Here is a 25,096-nt window from a genome sequence, read left to right on the forward strand (position 1 = left end):
CAATATTAAAGACATAACAAGCAGATAAAAGTACAGTCACAATCACTTATTTAATATAAAAATTATACAAAAGCACTATAATAATTCCAAACCATACGGTAGCATTGTTGGAGGAACAGAGTGAAACCGAAGATTTTAATAGCTGAATATCTCCCCGCTCCGTGAAGGCAGCGCCATTCAATACCAGTCAAACATCTCATTCAAAAGATACATCCAAACTTGAGCTCATCGTAATCGGTCACAAAACATGTTAGAGCAAATGGCGTTTGACGTCACGCTGATGCCTTTTTGTGGTGGTGATTTTTTTATTTGTTACTAGAACGCAGGGGTGTTCGAGTTTTTTGGAGTCGACTCCGGCCATTGGGATATTTTCAATCAGGATAGTTTCAAAATTCAGGTCCGTCACCAGAGATGGCCATTAATGGGCAGTGCCTTCCCAAGTGACATATTTTCACCACCCAAAATTGCTTGTCAGGCATGAGCGGAAAATCAACAGAATTATTAAAATCATAGTTTAATTTTCACTCGTGTATAGCTCACTCAATCCACTGCTTATTGTGTCCGATTGGTGCTACATGATAAAGTTTTTCTTTAGCTTACTTTAGTCTAGATGGCTTCCATGCTGATGGAAAAACAAATCACATATATGTTCTTGCTCAATTCACTTCACTTCAGTAAATATTAATAGGCATATTATGGAGAAGTAATAAAATAAAAAAATTATTAATTTGGACCGTTGTTTTTAAATGGAACGTACAGTATGTACATGAAATCACTTTTTTTGTGGAACGTGAAAATTATAAAACGGCAGCTTTTTAAACTCAACATTACCATTGTGAATAAACATGGCTGATTTCAAACATAATGAAAATCATACCCCTACATATCATATCAGAATGACAAAATTCTACCCCAGCATATAATTTGACAATGATAAAAAACTGATTCCATTTGCGTCAGTGTTGACGGCGAACGTTTGTCAGCAATAGCTTGCCGGATGCGTCAGAAACTGATACCAAAGCGTGCTTTTGGCGTCCATCTGTTGACAGCTGGGCTCTTGCACAAGTGGCAGTATTTGACGCTTCGGGAGTGAGAACGGGTTGGTCATTTTGTTTGACAAAAAAAAATTATGGAGTCCAATATTCTCATTGCTGTTGTGCATTTTGTTGTGGTGTCCCATATATTGCTCATAGATCATATATGCATTTTGGCTATATGGAAGGCTGTGCTTTTGAGAAAATGTACCGCATATGGTTAGAGGTTTAACATCACAAATTAAAGTAAACAAAAATGTATGAAAAAAAGATGGCTGTACAGTTTTTAAAGTCCAAAATGGCCCAAAGACTGTTTCTAAATCATAGCTGCTTAGTTCAGTATGAGAGTCCTGTACATTAAGCATCAAAATATATGCAAAATGTGACTACTCAGGTTACTTTCTAAAATCCCTACTAACATTTTTCACAGAAAAGTTTTTTTTTCTGCCGTTCAATGAATTCAAAATAATATCTGTATTTTCTCCTTGTCAATTGTCATATGTAAGTCATACACTCAGCACCACATAATAATATCAGCTGACACAGAAACACAAACAGACACACATATGAATGTAAGTCATGTTTTAAATGAATTCCATGCAGATGATATTATTTTAGAAATGTGTAACTCAAGTAATGTAATTGTAACATAATCGAAATTCAGTAGGCCTAACTGTAAATGTAATTCATTACACTATTTTTCGACTGAAAAGTATTTCATTAAATCAACTAATTACTTTGTAATTGCATTACACCCAACACAGTCTTTTTCAAGCATCATGTAAGTGTGCTGATTTGAAGTAAGAGCTTGTGGATTAATGTTCGATTCACACTTACACAGTAGTATTATAATGCAGAGTAGAATGGCCACCAGAGCTCCAGTGCTAAGTCCGGCTGAGAGAAGCAGGGCTTCCGTACTGCACGTCTGCACATTCCCACGGCTGTCGCAGGCGCAGACCCTGACTGTCAGCGTGCTGGTGCTGCTCTGGATTGGGTAATCATTGTCTGAGATAACAACAGGCAGCAGGTACGAGCTCATCTCTCTTCTTTTGAAGCCACCTCTGCGTGTTAAAATCCTTGCTGTGTTATCTGGAGGAAGACAATTGTGCCATGATCGAGAGAAATACATAATCCAGATGCTGACTCTATACTGTTGTTTGCGAAGCTTGAATACTGAATCCCATCTTTAGATAGAGGTTTAATGTGTGAATCGCTATGCATAATGAAAGGTCTATGTCAAAAAAAATAAATACAAATTGTATGTCCCAGAGGATGATTTTTATTAAAACTAACAGATTCCAACTGCATTAGTTAACATTAAATAACAATGAACATTACTTATACAGCACTTATTAATCTTGGTTAAAATTGTTGTTGAAATGCTCATTTCAACATATAATAATACATATTCTAACATTAAAATTTGTATATGTTAACATCAATGCATTATGGACTAACATATACTAATAATGAACAAAAGTGTATTTAGAAATTAACATTAACCAAGATTGCACAATTAAATAAATGTATTTATTACTCTTCATTTCATGATACGTAATGCATTTCATTAATTTAACAAAAAGAACGTTATTGTAAAGTGTTACCATTTAGATGCTATTGTTTTACCCTTGTAAATATTAAAATCCATAAAAAAAATAAAAATAATAATTAGCTTGTGAATTATATATATATATATATATATATATATATATATATATATATATATATATAGATAGATAGATAGATAGATAGATAGATGCATATACTGTATTTGTATATATTACTTAAATTACGGCTGCCCAACAGATGTGGTAAGATTTCCACCAATATCAACAATTTTGCCACAGTTTCTTTCTTTTTTTCTTCTTTTTTTTTTTTTTTAATTAAGTTTGTGTATTTTTATTGTGAATAATTTTAGATGAATTACCTTCATTGTCTAAAATAGTGAAGTTTGGATTGATGGTGCTGAGACTGAAAACAAACTTGTGACCAACAAGAGGTTCATCTGTGTCCACAGCGCTTATGGTCTGGATGAGCTAGAAAGAAACAATACATTGAGATTATTCATGATTTTCAATTTAATGTATAACATTCTTTTGTAAAATAACAAAACCATCCCATTGACAAATGCTGCACTCAAGAGCCCTAAGGAACACATGTAGAACATATTTTCAAACACAACAGCGAAGCCCTTTGTCTGGGCATCCCGGCTGCGGAAACGTAGCCGGAAAAGGGAAGGAGAGCATGCGTTCTCGTCAGACTAAGACATAGTGCAAATCGACCCCCACTACCCAGCATTCTACTGGCAAATGTTCAGTCTCTAGACAACAAGCTCTGCGAGCTGAGAGTGCAGATCTCTTTCCAATGAGAAACGAGGGACTGCTGCATTATCTGCCTTACAGAAACTTGGATGTCTGTGGAGATTCCAGACTCAGCCATCGAACCCGTGGGGTTCTCCGTGCACAGAATGGACAGAGTGAAAGACCTCTCAAGTAAAAGCAGAAGTGGTGGTGTATGTTTTATAATCAACAAATCCTGGTGTGATCAGAGGAACGTACATTCTATCAAGTCATTCTGCTCTCCTGATCTGGAATTTCTCTGTGTCGACCATTCTGGCTACTGAGTGAATTCACAGCGGTCATTATCACAGTTGTGTACATTCCCCACACAAGTTGACACAGACCGGGCACTCAAGGACCTGTATGGGAGTATAAATGAGCAGGAAACCACGCACCCTGAGGCCGCGTTCATTGTGACCGGGGACTTTAACAAAGCCAACTTCAAGTCAATAGCACTGAAATACTACCAACACATCAGTTTCAACACACGAGGGGACCATGTTTTGGACCATTGCTACTCTCCCTTTCGGGATGGCTACAAATCCCTCCCCTGCCCACCATTTGGAAAATCGGACCACTCTTCCGTTCTGCTTCTGCCTGCTTACAGGCAGAAACTGAAACAGGAAGCACCCGCCCTCAGAATGATCCAGTGCTGGTCGGACCAATCAGATTCTATGCTACAAGACTGTTTTGATCACGCGGACTGGAAGATGTTCAGGTCTACACTGATACCCTAATGTGTTTCATCAGGAAGTTCATAGAGGATGTAGTGCTGACCAAAACTATACGGATCTACCCCACCCAGAAACCATGGATTAATAGCGATGTTCGTGCGGCACTTAATGCGCGGACCTCCGCTTTTAATTCCGGGAATGCGGAGGAGCATAAACAAATCAGTTATGCCCTCTGCAAAACTATCAGAGCAGCCAAACGCCAGTACAGGGACAAGATTGAAAGACAGTTCAATACCACTGTCTCTAGAAGCATGTGGCATGGAATTAATATCATCATGGATTCAAAGGGAATAAAAACTCCACTGTGAACACTGCTGCCTCTCTCCCTGATGAGCTTAACACTTTTTATGCTCGTTTCGAGGGAAATAACACCGCCCTCGTGGAGAAAGCTCTCGCGGCCAAAGCTACAGAGGTTAGTTCATGCTCCGTCTCTGCAGCGGATGTAACCCAATCCTTCTGACGGGTGAATATCCGTAGATATGGCATTCTGGGCTGCGTCATCAGAGCGTGCGTGAAACAACTGGTTGGTGATTTTATGGACATTTTTAACCTTTCCCTCTCCTTGTCTGTGGTCCCCACATGCTTTAAAATGTCCACCACTGTGCCTGTACCAAATCAATCCAAAATCACTTGCTGAAATAACCGGCATCCTGTTGCTCTGTCCCCCATCATCAGCAAATGCTTTGACAGACTAATCAGAGATTACATCTGCTCTGTGCTGCCTGCCTCACTAGACTCACTGCAGTTTGCTTACCGCAACAACCGCTCCACTGATGATGCCATTGCATCTACACTACACACTGCATTCCCACATGGAAAAAAGGAACACATATGTGAGAATGCTGTTTATAGACTACAGCTCAGCATTCAACACCAAAGTGCCTTCCAAGCTTGATGTGAAACTCCGGACTCTGGGCTTAAACAGCTTGCTGTGCAGCTGGATCCTGGACTTCCTGTCAGGTAGATGCCAGGTGGCTAGAATGGGCAACAACAACTCCTCATCACTGACCCTCAACACTGGAGTCCCACAGAGCTGTGTTCTCAGCTCACACCTGTATTCCCTGTACACACGACTGTGTGGCAACACACAGCTCCAATGCCATCATTAAGTTTGCTGATGATACGACGGTGGTATGTCTAATCACTGACAATGATGAAACAGCCTACAGAGAGGAGGTGCACACTCTGACACGCTGGTGAGTACTCAATGTCAGTAAGACCAAGGAGTTTGTGGTGGACTTCAGGAGAAAAGACAGAGAACACAGCCCCATCACCATCAATGGAACACCCTTGGAGAGAGTCAGAGGCTTCAAGTTCCTCTGTGTCCACATCACTGAGGAACTCACACGGTCCGTCCACATTGAGGCCATTATGAAGAAGGCTCACCAGTGCCTCTTATTCCTGAGACGGCTGAGGAAGTTTGAAAAGAACCTCCACATCCTCACACAGTTCTACACCAGCACTATAGAGAGCATCCTGGCTGCATCACCGCCTGGTACGGCAACAGCACCGCCCTCAACCACAAAGCCCTACAAAGGGTGGTGCGAACTGCCAGACACATCATCAGAGGTGAGTTTCCCTCCCTCCAAGACATCTATACAAGACAGTGTGTGAAAAAAGCTCGGAGGATCATCAGAGACTCCAGCCACCCGAGCCATGGGCTGCTCTCACTGCTACCATCAGGCAGGTCGTATCGCAGCATCAGGACTTGCACCAGCCGATTCATGACGGCTTCTTCCCCCAAGCAATCAGACTTTTGAACTCTTGATCTCTCACGATCAATATACATCAGCACTGCACTTTATTAATCTTATTAATCTCACACTGGACTGTCATAAATTATATTCTCTCTTATCAACACACTGGCAACTGACTATCAACTGACCAAGCCTGAATGTCAATACAGCACAATACAACCTACTGTATATTTTAAATATACTATTTTTTATTGTATACTGTGTATTCTATATTGTGTGTATTGTATACTGTACATTGTATATTATTATTTGTATGTTGTGTTGTGTGTAATTATGTATATATTAGATATGTAAATTGTGTAAATTGTGTAAATCTGATGTTTATCATCACTGTCATGACTGCTGTTGCTCAGAACTGCACCAAGACTTTCACCCACTGTTGCACATGTGTATATGGTTGAGTGACAATAAAGTGATTTGATTTGATTTGATAGAAGAATGAAAACAAGCAGTAGTATTTAGGGAAATATTGGAGTGCAAAAAAAAAACCCCGTACCTGACCGGCTTTGACATTCTCACAGACAAAGGTCTCGTAGTACATGGCAAACTCAGGAGCATTGTCATTCACGTCTCGTACTTTGATGAACACTGGCACTCTGGTTTGCAGGGCAGTACCTAGACGCCAATGATGAATGTGTTTCAGTAATTGTGGAAGATATTCAGTTTGCATTCAAGAGGTCTAATTTTGTTTCTCTGTTTTCATCTTTCATCCTTTTTACCCTGGGCATATATTCTAAGAAGAATAAAAAAATAAATAAAAAAATAAAAACATGAATTAAACTGTAACTCAGGTTGACAGTTTGATTTTTGTCATCAGTCATTTACTGCAGAATTGTGGTTGAAGCCATTTCTAAAAATGTCTGGAGGCTCTAGAAGTTTTAGTCTATCTAAAATAGAGTTTTTGCACATTACAGCACATTATCTTAAACAGGTTTGAGTACAAAACCCCAGAAAGCAAATTTTAGGCCATTTAGTCCATGCTCTGAAATCAAAATGTTAAAGGATTAGTTCCAAACCTGTATGCTGTTTTTTTCTTTTCTTTTCTTCTTCTATTTTTTTTTTTTTTTTTAATTAAACACAAAAGTAGAATCTTTAAAGAAAAGAGCCATTATTCACTGAAAACCTTCCTTCCGTGCCCATAAATAAAATGGCAGGTCGAGGTCATTAATGGTAAAAATGTCATTGGTTCTCCCGTCTGTATTAACCGAAAGTGACACGGCATTTTTGAACTCTCAATGAAAACATTGGCCTGATACATTCGCTTCAGCAGATGTGAATGTTCAGAACTATCGTATGATTTCAGAAGACTTTAAAAATAGCATACAAGTCATATGAGCTACTTAGATTATTGGTCATTTTTGGAGCTTGACAGACATGGTCACTATGAACTGATGTTGTATGACAAGAGTCGTATGGCAATGCTTCAAAATTCTCCTTCAGTGTTCCACAGAAAATCAACACAAGATGGTTTGGAACAACATGAGGGTGAGTAAATAATGTCAGAATGTCAGTTTTTTTTAAAATTATTATTATTTTTATTATTATGCCTTTAAAGCAAGCTTTGCAGCAAAGGGAACAAGCTGACACAACAATTTGGCTCTGCTGAAGCATTGATTACTCCCCAAACAAGTGTGAACATCACCCCATTTAATTTCAGCAGTTATTTCTAGAGATCCAACAAAGGCTTACAACAAAAACTCACTAAGTTCTGTTGCCAGGACTGAGATGTTGTGCCATTTGGAGGTTTCTCTGTCCAGAGCTTGCAGTGTGCTGATGGTCCCATTGTTGGAATCGATGTTAAACAGCCTCTCCAGGTCTGTGTGGCGATCAATGGTGTATCTGAAACAAGAATGACTGTAATGAATGCAAGACAATGGAGCTCTGATTATGTCCAGGCACAGGGACAGAACGTCCTCAGTGTTTTAAGACACTGTAAACATGCCCACAGGAAGTGAAAAATTGTAGGCTACATCACACATCCCCAATCAAAGGCTCAGAACAGTCCCCAGATAAATTTGCACAGACTGGTTTAATGTTTGTTCAAACGATGGGGCATATTTGATTTGACATTGCTAACAGAGAGAAAATTTGTGCTTGTCAAATTTTTTGATGTTAGTAACACGCCAAGCACAACAAACTATGCATCCTAAAGGTGCTGTAAAAGTGATGTCAACCATTTTGCTACCTTTATACACCCCCTCTCCAAAGCTGGCAGACTGCGTATTGCATACTGAGCAATTGTCATAGAGTGCAAAAGTCTGGTTTCAGAAGTACAGTTTATATATAAGGAAATATATTTTTAATGATAACTTCTAAACCTTTCAAGACAAATCTGCTGTAAACTCAGATTTTAATTTAGTATATATGCTCCTGTTGAAGCCATCAGTCTGCAATACTTCACCATAAAAAAAAATAAAAAAATGTTCCTAGCAGAATTCCTGATGAAGAACTACACTACCCATAATCATAATGGTAAACGATCCACCAATCAGAGAATCGCGCCAAACAAACCGTGGAAAAACAGCTTTGAAGCGACCACCCATTCTCATGACTCACTAATCATGCAACTGAGTCGATCTCCCTACACTCTCAAACAAATTATATATTTTCCACATATCTGAATATTTTGCAATAAACTTGTTTTATATATTCTCATCATTTTTAATTCAATTACATCATTCGCAATGCCTCATGGGATTGTAGTTCATTCCCTCACTACAGACGCTGATGCTGCATTCCAATCAAAGTCACATGTGGGATATTCTTACTTGATCTCTCCGATCTCGGAAGATGGCATATAAGGGAACAAAACTGCAAAACTCCTGTTAGCTTAGCAGGTGTTTGACTATCAACAGAGATGTCTCCTAGCATCTCAGTTGATAAACAATGCTCCAATGCTAGCCTTTGTGCTGCATGTGTACTATTGCCGAAAGAGAGGGTTAAAGAGAGTATAATTTGTTTTGTACAGCTGTCACTGCAAATGTTTGTTAAACAAGCTTTAATATCATGTAATGTAATAACTTTTTGCAAGTTGGAAGTCTGACTTCAAGTGCCGTTTCATTGAACTTTTCCTGAGTTGAATGGAATGCAGCATTAGTACACAGCCTTGTACCATTGTCTTTTTGTCTGATTTGCAGATAGCTATTTGGTTCAAATCAAAGTTTGTAATGCTGTGATGCACCTCCAAGCTGGCTTAGAACTCTTTTATGAAGTACTTTATGAAATCTCTATAAAAAAAAAAAAAAAAGCTTCTGGAACCAAGATGGCTGAAAATGTATATGACACTATGGTGCTCTATTACAGACCTCCTTGGGCAAGGCAAATTTCTGATTGGCTAAAAAAACAAAAAAAACAAAAACAAAAAAAAACAAAACATTGACCAGCCCCCCGACTCTTTTTTGCTGTCTTCAAAGCTTAGGGTTTCAGATACAGGTGTGATTTCTCAGGACATCTATTACTATGATATCTAACAAGTAATAGGAACATTTTATGTGTTGTGTTCCAAAAAAAAAAAAAAAAAAACACCTTTAAGAACCACAATAATGTACATATAAGTGCCAGTTTTAAAAGTAATCAATTATGTGTTTTGCATTGAACAGCCAGCTGTGATGAACATGTTCCAAGCCGAAGCAACTAGCAACTATCAATTATCTATTACCGCCTATTGCATGTTCTGAACTTTGAAGTGGCCCGTTTGAAAGCTTCTGAACACTAATCACTCTGTTGATCCCCTGGCTTTTGTTTTCATGAAATAAGAAAAGGAAATTGTTCCTATTAAACCCATTTATCAATGTCAACTTACATATTCTGCTGACATTTAAATAAGCAACTGAGTGTGACGTGCATCAGGAAGCCAGAAGGACAGGCTTTTCAGACTATCACTCATAGCATGCGTGCGGACAGGAGACAAGAGACAAGGCAGACTCTTACATCAACTTTGTGCCTTGTAGAAGTCAGAATTCAGACATAGAGACGGGTGAGGGGATAAAACAGCACCTGTATTCATCTTACCAAATTTCCGCTGGGAAATCACCAACTAAGGCCCCATGAATAATTTGCTGTTTTCACTGCCTTTACACACAAACACACACACACATTCGCTCACTTGAGGACATGTTGATGGATTAGATATAACAGAGCACAAAAAATCAGATCAGCCACCAAAATGTGGAAATCTAGCTGGTGGACAAGCATAGCTATGTTGTTCTTTAGCAAAAAATTACAGCATCCAGAGATGGAAACTCAAGTCTGTGACTGGGACGGTTGCAAAAAAAAAAAAAAAAGACTTGCGACTCGACTAGGACTCGTAAACAATTGACCTGAGATTTGACTTGGACTCGAAATCAGAGTCTTCTGGAAAACACAAGGAAAAATGACTGCATTTTGCGACCGTTTTACCCTACTAAATTATGTTATAGGTCGCACTAGTTCGACTACAGATTTGGCCAATGTTCCCCTATCTCGAAAGGAATGACTTGTTTGTTAACTTCATGCTCAAAAGCATTTAATTAGTGTGTCCCTTTATTCCAATCTCTACCAGACCGTTAAATTGCCTGTTACAGGATCTTTTATATCTGTTCATAGAAGCCTCCTTATTAGATAAATAAGCCTTTTATTTGCTCATGAAACTAATATAATTAGTGCAATGGAAAAACACAAAGCAAATGGAATACAAAAGCAGTGTAAACCTATCAATTTCACAACAACAAAATAACAAATAAAATAAATGGTTTTATTGGTCAAGAAAAGCTAGCTTCATAACATGAGACCCACATTTTTTTTGACCATTGAAAATGGGTAACATTTAAACATTTTCAGAAAAAGCCACACTGAGAGCCCCATAACTCAAAGATTTAACCATAAAGAGCCTTAAAATGAATACAGTATACAAAAAAACAAGTTTGTTCAGAACCAGATTCTAAAAGCATAATAGGATATAGGATATCTTTAGAATATCTTTAATATGTCTGGAGTTATAGGCACTTCAAATTTGGTGTTGAATTATGTGCTGAATTATTATCTTAGTAATATACCTACCTATCTATATGTAAGAATAATATAATGGCACTTCGATCGTTTAAAGATTATTTTTTAGCTGTAGTTTTTCTCCATAATCATAGTTATTTTATTTTATTTAAAAAAAATAAAAAATAAAAAATAATTGACCCCACTGTATAATAATGGATTACTTAATGTAAAATGTATTCATGGCATTTAATATTTTGGATTTTATCATTATGGATGTTTTTCTTTCCTATAATAATAATAATAATAATAATAATAATAATAATAATAATGATAATAATAATAATAAACAAAGTAAAAAATTTCAGCCAGGGAAGTTTGATTTCACATTCACTTTTTTCTGTGTTTGTCATGGTTACGGCTTCACATGTAATGTTTGGAAAATCAACTGAACTTTACTGTAGTACTCACTTGACCAGGTGATTGGCCATATCAGGGTCTCGGGCTGATACCGTACCAATCGAGCTGCCAGCAGGGGTGTCTTCGTCCACGTCAAAAATGTACATGGCCCGACTGAAGACCGGAGGTTCGTCCACATCCGTGACTGTGATTCTGACCATCGCTGTGTCGCTGAACGGCCCCAGATGCTCAAAGCGTCGATCTATATGTGTGTTGGTCACCTGCACCCTTAGCGAGTACAACCTCTTACTCTCGTAATCTATTGGCTGAACGAGACAAGGTTATGAGAAAAAAAGGTAAGTCCTCACATCATTTTTAAATAAAAAGAAAGCCTACTTCTGTGATCTGTTTCAGCTCTGGTTAATTTGGCGATGGATTTACTATATGCTCTCGCTGTGTCAACCTAAACTTTTTTTATTTTAATTTTTAATCGAAAGCCATTTTTTTTATACTTTTGTTGGAGAGTGCTTATCACTGCCCCTATTCTTTTGAGCTGAATGTCTTTTTATACAGATGGAGCATCGTGCTTTAATGCAGCCTTTTAATTATGAAACGATTAAAGACTCAAGGTGCGATACTTTACCTCGCACCCATTCAGGTCTTCTTCCATAGCTATCTTTCATTCTAGTTTAAGCAATGAGATTTACATAATTGCCTGAGCCTCGTCACAGCCTGACCCAACAGAGAGAGGAAATAAGCTATAGGCAGATTTCACCAGGCAAATAGATCCCTGCACTATACAAAGGGAGAAAATGACTTTTCTTTGGCTGTGAATAGAATTAAGCACCATTGGAAAGTTGATAGAACACAACGGCTTTGATTTAGGGGATTACTTTCTAAGCACTTTGCTTTGTGTGTGTGTGTGTGTGTGTGTGTGTGTGTATGTGTGTGTATGTGAAAGAATAAAACTGAGGAAGAAGGAAAAGAAGATGTTGGATGGTGGAGGCAGTGGAGGATTTAGTTGATTTTATATGTTCAACTTAATGTTGCCACCTAATTTAGTTATATATATATATATATATATATATATATATATCTCAAATTTATTTATTTATTATTTTTTTTATTTATTTTTTTTGTCACCCTAATTGAACATTAGAGAACCAGTTAAAACAACGAATCATCAATTCACTTACTCTATATGTAGTTTTAGGAAGTCCAAAAAGTTCATGCTCATGTACTGTCAATGAATCAGTTCAAATACACAGTTCACTGACTCAAGGTAATTGCAGCTGTTTATCACATTTGTTTTTTTTTTTTTTTTTTTTTTTAACTCAGTAAATATAAAAGTATTACATTAGTTGTATTTAGTACAAATGTATATGTTTAATTTAGTAGGCTATGTTTTATTAGTTATAATTTATTTGTTCAACTTAATGTTGCCACCCTATTTGTTTAATGTCACCCTAGTTAAGCAAACTGGTTTAAAAAAATAATTCACCAATCCACTTACTTTGGTATGTTCAATTCATTTTAGTGAATCAGTTTGTTTATGTTCATGCAAATGAACCAGTTCAAATTAATGATTCACTGATTCACTTTTCGCTTGATTCATGCATCCTTCACGAAGACGAATCTGCCCGATTCCAGCCTTGCTGAAGCACCCACAGATCATCACCAATCCTCCACCAAATTTCACAGTGGGTGCAAGACACCATGGCTTGAAGGCCTCTCCAGGTCTCCATCTAACCATTAGACGACCAGGTGAAGTATCAGTGATGGTCTGGGGGTGCTTCAGCAAGGCTGGAATCGGGCAGATTCATCTTTGTGAAGGATGCATGAATCAAGCCATGTACAAGGTTATCCTGGAAGAAAACCTGCTTCCTTCTGCTCTGACAATGTTCCCCAACTCTAAGGATTGTTTTTTTCCAGCAGGACAATTATCCATGCCACATACCAGGTCAATCAAGGTGTGGATGGAGGACCACCGGATCAAGATCCTGTCATGATCCTGTCATCTCCAGACCTGAACCCCATTGAAAACCTCTGGAATGTGATCAAGAGGAAGATAGATGGCCACAAGCCATCAAATAAAGCCGAGCTGCTTGAATTTTTGTGCCAGGAGTGGAATAAAGTCACCCAGCAGTAATGTGAAAGACTGGTAGAGAGCATGCCAAGACGCATGAAAGCTGTGACTGAAAATCAGGATTATTCCACCAAATATTGATTTGTGAACTCCTAAGTTAAAACATTAGTATTATATTGTTTAAAAATGAATATTAACTTGTTTTCTTTGCATTATTTAAGGTCTGAAAACACTGCATCTTTTTTGTTATTTTGACCAGTTGTCATTTTCAGCAAATTAATGCTCTAAATGGCAATATTTGAGAAATGTTGTCAGTACTTTATAGATTAAAACAAAAATGTTAATTTTACTCAGACTCATACCTATACAGTTGAAGTCAGAAGTTTACATACACTTATGTTCAAGTCATTAAAACTCATTTCATATTAGCAAACTGTAGTTTTGACAAGTCGTTTAGGACATCTACTTTGTGCATGACATGAGTAGTTTTTCCAACAATTGTTTACAGACAGATCATTTCACTTTTAATTGACTATATCACAATTCCAGTGGATAAAAAGTTTACATATACTTTTAAGTTAACTATGCCTTTGAGCAGCTTGGAAAATTCCAGAAAATGATGTCAAGCCTTTAAACAATTAACAAATTAGCTTCTGATAGGAGGTGTACTGAATTGGAGGTGTAACTGTGGATGTATTTTAAGGCCTACCTTCAAACACTACCTTTGCTTGACATCATGGGAAAATCAAAAGAAATCAGCCAAAACCTCAGAAAAAAAAAATTGTGGACCTCCACAAATCTGGTTCATCCTTGGGAGCAATTTCCAAATGCCACGTTCATCTGTATAAACATTAGTACGCAAGTATAAACACCATCGGACCACACAGCCATCATACCGCTCAGGAAGGAGACGCATTCTGTCTCCTAGAGATGAACGTAGTTTGATACGAAAAGTGCAATTTACAAATCCCTGGTTCATCCTTGGGAGCAATTTCCAAATACCACTTTCATCTGTACAAACATTAGTATGCAAGTATAAACACCATCGGACCACGCAGCCATCATACCGCTCAGGAAGGAAATGCATTCTGTCTCCTAGAGATGAATGTAGTTTGGTGCAAAAAGTGCAAATCAATCCCAAAACAACAGCAAAGGACCTTGTGAAGATGCTGGAGGAAACAGGTAGACAAGTATCTATATCCACAGTAAAACGTGTCCTATATCGACATAACCTGAAAGGCTGCTCAGCAAGGAAGAAGCCAATGCTCCAAAACCACCATAAAAAAGCCAGACTACAGTTTGCAAGTGCAGATGGGGACAAAGATCTTACATTTTGGAGAAATTTCCTCTGGTCTGATGAAACAAAAATGGAACTTTTTGGCCATAATGGCCTTCGTAATGTTTGGTGGAAAAAGTGTGAAGCTTGCAAGCCGAAGAACACTATCCCAACCATGAAGCATGGGTGTGGCATCATCATGATGTGGGGATGCTTTGCTGCAGGAGAGACTGGTGCACTTCACAAAATAGATTGCATCATGAGGAAGGACAATTATGTGGATATATTAAAGCAACATCTCTTCCAAATGGACAATGAATACCTCCAATGTTGTGTCAAAATGGCTTAAGGACAACAAAGTCAAGGTATTGAAGTGGCCATCACAAAGCCCTGACCTCAGTCTGATAGAAAATTTGTGGGCAGAACTGAAATAGCATGTGCGAGCAAGGAGGCCTACAAACCTGACTCAGTTACGCAAGCTCTGTCTGGAGGAATGGGCCAAAATTCCAGCAACTTATTGTCAGAAGCTTGTGGAATGCTACCCAAAATATTTGACCCAAGTTAAACAATTTAAAGGCAATGCTACCAAATACTAACAAACTGTATGAAAACTTCTGACCCACTGGGAATGTGATGAAAGTAATAAAAGCTGAAATAAATAATTCTTTCTACTATTATTCTGATATTTCACATTCTTAAAATAAAGTAGTGATCCTAACTGACCTAAGACAGGGAATGCTTTCTACGATTAAATGTCAGGAATTGTGAAAAACTGAGTTTAATTGTATTTGGCTAAGGTGTATGTAAACTTCTGACTTCAACTGTAAATAGTTAATCTAGAGAAACTGATAATTTTGCAGTGGTCTTTTAATTTTTTACAGAGCTGTATATATATTATTTTAATAGCTTCAGTGTTGATGTTTAAAACATAAAATATATGGGCTGTTTACCTTCTTTACCGTTATCACCCCCTCTTGACTCATTCCGTCTGTGATTATATTGAACGTATCTTGCCCATCGCCATCCAGAATAGAGTACCACATCTCCGCATTCTCTCCAAAGTCTGCGTCATACGCTTTGATCCGGCCAACCAACGATCCGATTTCGGCCGATTCAGGAGTGGAGAGATGGTAGGTACCTGGAAGTAGAGAAGAAGAGAAAAAAGAAAAGAAATCAATTGAGTAAACAGTCAGGTGTTTGTATGAACTCTTTGTTCTCAAGTGAGGCGCTTCTGTGTGCATTTGTATATTTGTTTATCCTTCTCTCGGGGGTGAAATGGTTATTCTTTAATAGAATTTCAGCTCCGGTGAGCCATTGGAGGAGATTCTTTTTAAACCCAGTTTGTGGAGACGGTTTCTGGTGTGGCTCTTGAATTGGATTTGAGACTGTGGCTAAGAGAGAGGGATTATCACCACAAATGAAGCTCCCTCTGTGTACTCTCTCTCTCCACCTTCATGTCTCTATCTCTTCCCCCTTTCTAGTTGCTATCCTTCTATCTCTATCTTTCCCTTTCCACCCCTCTCTCTCACTCTAAAAGCTTATTTCTGTTGACATTTTTGTTCTGGGTTCACATTGTGAGTCACCCTGGTCAGCTGGAGAAATGGGCCCAGAGCATTTCCATGATAATTCAGCTGAATCACAACATATATGCCAGAGAAGTTTGCACTGCTAGTGAACTGTTCTGTGACCATACAAACAATTTTATTCAACAATCTAATTCCGTATGCTGATTATGTTAAGTCTATTTGCAAGTTCTAGCACTATAGAATTCTATACATCATGAGACCAGGTTGGTCAAACATTTTTATATAATATGACTGAATCAACCTGAATACATTGGGTTACACCAATAAAAGTTTTGTCACATGAAGTAGAAATTGTTCCTTAAGGTAAAAACTGCACATTTTCACTTTTTGCAGTGCAAAATAAGTCTTAGTTTAGTTTTACTTTACCATTTTCCACCCAGTGGAACACAAAAGGAGATGTTATGCAGTATGCTAGTCTTAGTCACCATTAACTTTCATTGCATCCTTTTTCCATACAATGTAACCAAATGGTGCCAGAGGCTATCATTCCATCTAACATCTTTAGTGTTCAACGTAAAACAAAAGTCATATGTATTTTGAACTCTCCCTTTAAGTCCAGATATGTATAGGACGAATAACGAATAATTGTTCTCTTACTGTGGGGGAATCGAGGAGGACTGTTGTTGACATCCATCAGGGTGATGTTTACTGTAGTGGTCCCGGAGAGACCGCCCATCTGTCCAGCCATGTCCTTAGCTTGAATCACCACCTGATAGTGCTCGCGGTTCTCTCGAATCATGTTTGGAAGGGCCGTCCTTATGACGCCTGACAGAATGTATGGACACAGGTTTTGTTAAGTGCAGTCTAATAAGCTTTTCTGTCTTCATTGTTAATGTGTTAATGTCACGCTAAAAAAAGCTTGTACAAAAAAAAAAAAAAAAAAAAAAAAAAAAAAAAGCATAACTAAGGAAATTAATTCCCTGCCTGGGGCTATTTTAAAGAGAGTTTTAATTGAGTAGGATGCCAATCTTCAAATCATGTTGTGATAAGGTTATTAGTGTACTGTACATGACAGTGAAATTCATGAATTTATGTAACTGAAATACACACTAAAATACCACTAAATTAACTAAGCTAATAAAGAGCTGTCAGATATAGCTCCCAAGATTAATACCTGAATTATAATAAAGGGATAGTTCACCCAAAAATGACTATATTCTGTATCAGTAGTTCACTTTCATATTGTTCTAAACCCGTATAACATACTTTCCTCTGTAGAACATAAAATGAGATGTCAGGAAAAATGTTTAGTCACCATTCGCTTTCATTGTATGGAGAAAAATAAAGAAATAAATGTAAATACAAATAAACCTGCTGTGAAAGTGAATGGTGACTGAGGCTAACATTCTGCCTTACATCTCTTATTGTGTTTTATGGAGGAACAAAAGTCATACAGCTTTGGAACAACATAAGGGTGAGTAAATGATGACAATTTTCATTTATTTTATTTAATTGTGTGAATTATCCCTTTAAGACAGAAAATATGATACCAATAAAATGTTCAAGTTAACCTTTACATTTAGTGAGAACAAATTACAATGTTTTCTTGATTATACCAATGAAATGGATGGCTGAATGTTTAAATTCAGCACATTTAAATTCAACACAATGTAAACAACTTGAAAAGAAAAATTACATTTAGAAATACAGTATGAAATAGTGCATGATACATCAATATATGTATAGACAGTTGTATACACTTTTTTTTTCAATTATTTAATACAATTGTTTTCATTGCAAATCATATTATAATCAATTTGAGTAAACATTTAATAAAAAAAAAAAATAAAAAAAAAATTGCCCCATTTTTGCTTTAATGACAAGTTAACATGGACAATGTCACAAATTTGCTTACATTTGATTGTTTTATTATTATTATTATCATTATTATTATAATTAATATTTATATGTTGTTACAAATCTGAAAACTTTATTTTAAATAAAAAAAATCCAAGACTTTTGGACCCCTGTGTCTGATTTCCTCATTCATATTGTATCCAAACTTTTATTCATTTCAAATTATGCTTGATCTTTAATATATGCCCAGCTTACCAGTCTCAGGTTCAATTGAGAAATATGGCTGGCCCTGCAGTATGCTGTAAACCAGCTTGGCGCTGTTTCCATATGCTTCATCATCTGCATCGGTGGCAGTAACTCTCATTACAAATGCACCTTGAGAAAAAAAGAGAGAGAATTCTAGAGATAGATATCAGTTATACACATGCATTTCCAAGAATTTCAGCTCCAAATGTCCCAATGTGTCTGTAAAACATGATCCACACATCCAGCAGTAAAACCTCTCAAAGCAGTGCACACTAAAGGTGTACCATGAACCATATGTGTATCTAAAATCTAGGCTGTAAAACATGTTAATATTGTATTACTCTTGGGGGCCTGGGTAGCTCAGCGAGTATTGATGCTGACTACCACCCCTGGAGTCGTGAGTTCGAATCCAGGGTGTGCTGAGTGACTACAGCCATGTCTCCTAAGCAACCAAATTGGCCCGGTTGCTAGGGAGGGTAGAGTCACATGGGGTAACCTCCTCGTGGTCACGATTAGTGGTCATTGCTCTCAATGGGGCACGTGGTAATTTGTGCGTGGATCGCGGAGAGTAGCATGAGCCTCCACATGCGGTGTCATGCACAACGAGCCACGTGATAAGACTTGTCCTCTGCCACCCAGATTGAGGTCAGTAACCGCACCACCACAAGGACCTACTAAGTAGTGGGAATTGGGCATTCCAAATTGGGAGAAAAGGAGTATATATATATATATATATTACTCTGTCCCAGAGCATTTTTTTATTTATTTTTTTATTATTATTTTTTTGTTATTATTATTATTATTATTACGCAATATATGTGTGAAGTGTGTATATTCATGCTTAAGAGTTTTGCACACTTTAGCTCAATATCAAACTCTATTGAAATAAATTGCTCTCCTTTGTGGAGCGCTATTTGTGTAGCTTTTGGAGTTGCTGCCTATTTAGAGCAATCAAAATCAGTTACTTATGTGGTTCCATGATGGTTAGGATGCTGCTTTAAAACGCAGCTACCTACTGTATGTAGGCAGTAGGCAGCAAGGCAGCTCACTAGGTTTTGGAATGTAGCTTATACCTACAGACATCCTCCAAATGTGAAAAGCGATCAAGGCAAATGCATGATCACTCGTTCTTTCATCTTCCTTATCTCAGTGTATTTCTTATCTAAATCCTGGTCTGATAATTACTCCAGCAGCACGGTGAGATGGACATATCTTTAATAGTAGTTTCTCTTTCGCTAGCTCTCTCCGGGTCTTCCAATTCATTTTCTGCTCTGATGGAATCTGCAGTATGTTGCTAGGAGACGTCAAACTAATAATCTGTTCAAAGAAACATTATAATTAGAGCAATTAATCCAAAACTAACATGATTTTGGGGGGGTTCATTTTAAGCTTGACACAACTTTGGACAGCTGCAGGAGAGGGAGCAAATGCATATGTGTCTGATATAAAAAGTCCTTCTAAATTTGACTGCAGCCTAAAAGTAATGATAAAATAACAGGGTAAGGGGTGCTCATAAGCACAAGGCAGTTGCATTTTGCTATAACACAATGGCAGCAAAATCAATATGAATAAAGAAATGTTTAATGGATAGTTACATTCAGTTTTAATAATTGCAACTAAACTAATAAGCCATCCGCATATGTCATAAACATAGAACTGCCGAAATGTGCAAAAGTTCAAAATAACCTTACCCCCACCCTCCCACATCAATTGCCATGTTATATTCTTAATCTTGTATTCATAAAAATAAGCTGTTATCCTTTTTTTTAATCATTTTTTATATAAAGCAAAGTAGCTTTTGCACCTCTATGTACATTTTTAAAGCATAAATCTTAAGCAAAACAGTGCTTTAATGACAAAATAAGGTAAAAAAGTAAATGGAACAATATATATATTTTTTTTGTTAAAATCTGTATCGGTATTGGTCAAAAATGTTGTATACTGGTGCATTCCTAGTAGCATGTCTGGTCACAGGTGTGCATTTATCTGTATTTTACAATGGGGGCAACCAGTAATCCTCTCAGAAGTCCAAACTGTCCTTTGTAGTCTTCTGATGTCTGATTTCATAGCTGAACCAAACCAGACAGTTACTGAAGTGCAGAGGACAGACTCATTGACTGCTGAGTAGAACTGTATCAGCAGCGCCTGTGGCAGGTTGAACTTCCTCAGCTGGAGAAGGAAGTACAACCTCTGCTGGGCCTTTTTCACAATGGAGTCAATGTGTGTCTTCCACCTCAGGTCCTGTGAGATGGTAGTGCCCAGGAACCTGAATGACTCCACTGTTGCCACAGTGCTGTTTAGAATGGTGAGGGGGGTCATTGTTGGGGTGTTCCTCCTAAAGTCCACAATCATCTCCACCGTTTTGAGCGTGTTCAGCTCAAGGTTGTTTTGACTGCACCAGACAGCCAACTGTTCAACTTCCCTTCTGTATGCAGACTCATCGTCATCTCGGATGAGGCCGATGACAGTGGTGACATCTGCAAACTTCAGGAGCTTGACAGAGGGGTCCTTGGCAATGCAGTCATTGGTGTAGAGGGAGAAGAGTAGTGGGGAGAGCACAGATCCCTGGGGGGCACCAGTGCTGATTGTACAGGTGCTGGAAGTGGGTTTCCCCATCTCACAAGCTGCTGCCTGTCCATCAGAAAGCTGGTAATCCACTGACAGATAGACATGGGAACAGAGAGTTGGTGTAATTTATTCTGGAGTATAGCTGGGATGATGGTGTTGAAAGCTGAAAAAAGTCCACAAAAAGGATCCTTGCATATGTCCCTGGTCTGTCCAGATGTTGCAGGATATGATGCAATCCCAGGTTGACTGCATCATCCACAGACCTGTTTGCTCGATAAGCAAATTGAAGGGGATCTAGAAAGGGTCCAGTGATGTTTTTCAGGTGGGCCAACACCAGTCTCTCAAATGATTTCATGACCACAGATGTCAGGGCCACAGGTCATTAAGTCCTGTGATTTTTGGTTTCTTTGGGACAGGAATAATGACTGAGTGTTTGAAGCAGCATGGGACTTCACACTGCTCCAGTGATCTATTGAAGATCTGTGTGAAGAAGGTGCTTTTATAAAATTATCAGCTTCACATTATTGTTTCAGCACTCCAAAAATTGGCAGCATTCACTTTCATTGTAAGTGCCTCACTATAACCTTGATTTTTGCTTTTTTTTTTAAAAAGAGGGATGAGTCAAAATTTATTTTAAGGGTAATCAACATTATGCCCCAAATGCTGTGGATTGAACTTAACTTGTATTGAACCCAGAACATTTATTTAAAATCGAACCTATTCATTTTAGAAATCACATTTCAAAACAATGTGACTGTGTCCGAAACCTAAAGAATAAGCATCAGCATCAAAGAATCAGCACTCAGATGTTTTACTGTGTGTAAAAACATCTGTTTTACTTTCTCTCTCTCTCTCTCTCTCTCTCTCTCTCTCTCTCTCTCTCTCTCTCCCACACACACACACATCCTTGTTAGAAACAGCACAAGCTGTGATACTATGTCTGAAGTGACATTTTTGAATTACTAACGAAGGCTTGGACGCATCATTTGGTTTGAAACAGCAACGGCAGATTCTGATCTGTCGCGTAAGAAAGTAGTTCCATGCACAAAAGCGTTTTTATGACCGTACTCAGTTTTTCCTATTTTTTTTTTTTAATTTACTTGTTCATTGAACTGTTGTATATAAACAATATCACACTCGCAATCATGCTATATGGCCCTAAATCAGCACTGCTGTGATTACCATCCGAATCACAGCAGTGCTGATATAGGGCCATATCGCACTCTTGGTCGTGTGATATTGCTTAAATATACACTACCGGTCAAAACTTTTGAAACACTTGACTGAAATGTTTCTCATGATCTTAAAAATATTTTGATCTGAAGGCATATGCTTAAATGTTTGAAATTAGTTTTGTAGACAAAAATATAATTGTGCCACCGTATTAATTTATTTCATTACAAAACTAAAATTTAATTAAAAAAAAAAAGTTTTGAAATTGATGACTTGGGGACCAAATAATAAAGCAGCCAATAAGTGCCCAACATAGACGGGAACTCCTTCTGCTGTTTAAAAAGCATCCCAGGGTGATTCCTCAAGAAGTTGGTTGAGAAAATGTCAAGAGTACATGTCTGCAAATTCTAGGCAAAGGGTGACTACTTTGAAGATGCTAATATATATATATATAATATATAATATATATATATATTATTTATTTTGGATTTTGTTTAGTCACAACATAATTCCCATAGTTCCATTTATGTTATTCCATAGTTTTGATGACTTTACTATTATTCTAAAATGTGAAAAAAACAAAAAAAAAAAACAATTACAATAAAGAATAAGTGTTTCAAAACCTTTGACTGGTAGTGTATATATATATATATATATATATATATATATATATATATATATATATATATATATATACATATACACATTTATGTAATGGAATGTTCTGGGTTCAGTACAAGTTAGGCTCCATTCACAGCATTTCTGGCATAATGTTTATTAACACACACACACACACACACACACACACACACACACACACACACACAAAAGATTAAATAAAAGCAAAAATCATGGTTACAGTAAGACACTTGCAATAAAAGTGAATGGGGCAATCCATAAACGTTAAAATACACACTGGCCACATACACACTACAAAGTTTAGGGAGTGACAACCGCATTTAAATGTGGGAGTGAATCCCCTAAATTATCCTTCCATTTGTTTACGGAATACAGGACAGACTCCCGCAATTGCGATGATTGACAAGTGTAGCCATAGCAACGCTGCAGCAACTCGCGCCTGTGAAACATGAATGCCATCAGTTTAACACGTTTTTTGTTGACTGTGAGCAAAGAGATTATCCACCACAGATCTATTATCATCTGACAATGTTTAATTAGCTGCCATAGACAGAATTACTGTGTTTTCTTTATGCGCGTCAAAGCGGCTGTTGTTAAACAGAGTGCTTGCTCTGGACTGTACGTGTTACTCTGAGACCACATGGATGATGAGAGAAACTACTGATGAGAGAGGAAGACTGGAAAATATGAATGAATGAAGACACACACCTCTGTAAGTGTGATTTACACCAGGAGAAGGCATACATGTCTCACACGTGCCATTGATCACTTCATTAACAACTAGTTGTTCAGTGTGGTTCCATACACACTGTGGAATTTTTTAAAATGCGGTTGTCACTTCCGTATTTTACTGAACTGTGTGTGTAAAGAACAAGATTAAGCACTAAAAGGTGAACTAACAACTGTATTAAGCTGCAGTGTGTATGTGGCCACTGTTTCAAAAGTATAGCATCAAGACATACAATTATATGTGTTAGCATTATTTTAGCTTGATAAAATCTCATAAAGCACTAACCATATCTATGTAAAGTATCCAATAATGGGATTACAGGTTTTCGTTGTCATGACAACAGTGTTGTAATAATGGTCATAACTTTACACAGATAAGGTTAGTAAGCAATTCTATCAAACTAAAATAATTTTAACATGTAAGATGTTTAAGTCATGTGGCTTTACGTTTGAAACAATGTGCAGTTAAGCGTTTTTTGACTGGCCCCATTCACTTCCATTGTAAGTGCCTTTCTTTAACTATGATTTTTCCTTTCTTTTAAATAAAGAAGGAATGAGTCAGAACTATATTATTATTATTATTTTTGTTTTGTTTTTTGTTTTTTTTGTTTTGTTTTTTTGATAATCAACACACCATTGTTGATTGAGCCTAACTTGTATTGAACCAGAACAATGTGTTAACATTAAAATTCTACAAACTAAATAAATAAAGAAGCAGATAAATAAAACAAGCATTACAGCCATTTACTTAGTAAAGTCGAATGTTCACTTGAATTTGTTCTAGATCATTAAACATGATGATGTGATGCGTTGGAAGTTGTTTACATTGCAAATCATATTTAAAACCAGTTGCCTTATGAGGTACTGTACCTTCATACATAAACATTGTCAATTAAATCATTGTTCTGACTGGGCATCATGGCAGCTGCCTTAGGTTCAGACACAGCCGATGGATCTATTTAAATTTGGCTAAAGTGTGATAGTAAAATTCTTGCCTCAAAGTACACCATTTACAACAATAAAAGTTTGATCTTGGGCTGGCCTTTGAAATATCTAGAGAGAAAAACTTTTGTCCTGCAAAATCAAGGGCAAAATCTCACTTCATTCCTATTTGCCAACAGCCATGCTTTCCATTACAGTCACGGCTGCATCTAAGTCGCTCCCTCTGAGGTCTCTCTTTTTTCATTTGTATACTAATGACATCTTACTGTTCTTTCTTCTCAATAGACTTTAGAGGTGACTTCACGTTTTCTTAGTCTCACCGCTGAAGGTGGACCGAGCGTGCGTGTTGTTTCCGCCATGGATCGACTGCGTCCTTGGCATCGACAAGACCTCTGACGAGCGGCATGCGCTCTGCAAACGGCTTAGAGAATACTAATGAATGCGGAAACATCTGTTGCCCTTCGATCCCATTCAGATAACACAGAGATAAACAAGGTCTCTACCTTCATGGATGGCCAGAGCTGGTTAACGGCAGGCACGTTCGCAACACATGGCCAGTTTGTTCGATGTAAACGCGAGTGCCACCGTGACCTCTCGGTTTGGCAAGCAGAGCTGTTTGTGAAGTCGAACACGGCTGGGAGAAAGGAAGAGCTAAAGTAAAGTGTCAAATGACCATGCTGTCCCATTTACGTTACAGAGTAGCATGGATGATGTAACTTTGAACCTCACGGAGAAATAAAGGAATGAAAGGAAGAACGAGACTGCCGGAAAGTGAATTGGAAAAGAAAGACAGGGCTTGGGTTTCAAATGCAAAAGCCTGGGGGGA

General features: G+C 37.7%; 1 protein-coding gene across 1 annotated transcript in view; it reads right to left on the bottom strand.

The window, feature by feature from the left end:
* The window catches only part of LOC127427321 (cadherin-10-like), a 99,693-nt gene that overhangs the window by 12,170 nt on the left and 62,427 nt on the right, over window positions 1-25,096 (bottom strand). Inside the window, exons 4-11 of the mRNA XM_051674870.1 lie at window positions 18,229-18,348; window positions 16,774-16,941; window positions 15,541-15,728; window positions 11,301-11,554; window positions 7,567-7,703; window positions 6,361-6,479; window positions 2,962-3,070; window positions 1,872-2,123 (exon numbers count right to left, since the gene is read on the bottom strand). Of these exons, the coding sequence (XP_051530830.1) occupies window positions 1,872-2,123; window positions 2,962-3,070; window positions 6,361-6,479; window positions 7,567-7,703; window positions 11,301-11,554; window positions 15,541-15,728; window positions 16,774-16,941; window positions 18,229-18,348 (1,347 nt within the window). The remainder of the gene's footprint in view (window positions 1-1,871; window positions 2,124-2,961; window positions 3,071-6,360; window positions 6,480-7,566; window positions 7,704-11,300; window positions 11,555-15,540; window positions 15,729-16,773; window positions 16,942-18,228; window positions 18,349-25,096) is intronic.

Source organism: Myxocyprinus asiaticus, chromosome 36 (genome assembly GCF_019703515.2).
Source record: "Myxocyprinus asiaticus isolate MX2 ecotype Aquarium Trade chromosome 36, UBuf_Myxa_2, whole genome shotgun sequence".
In the NCBI taxonomy this organism is placed as follows: domain Eukaryota; kingdom Metazoa; phylum Chordata; class Actinopteri; order Cypriniformes; family Catostomidae; genus Myxocyprinus; species Myxocyprinus asiaticus.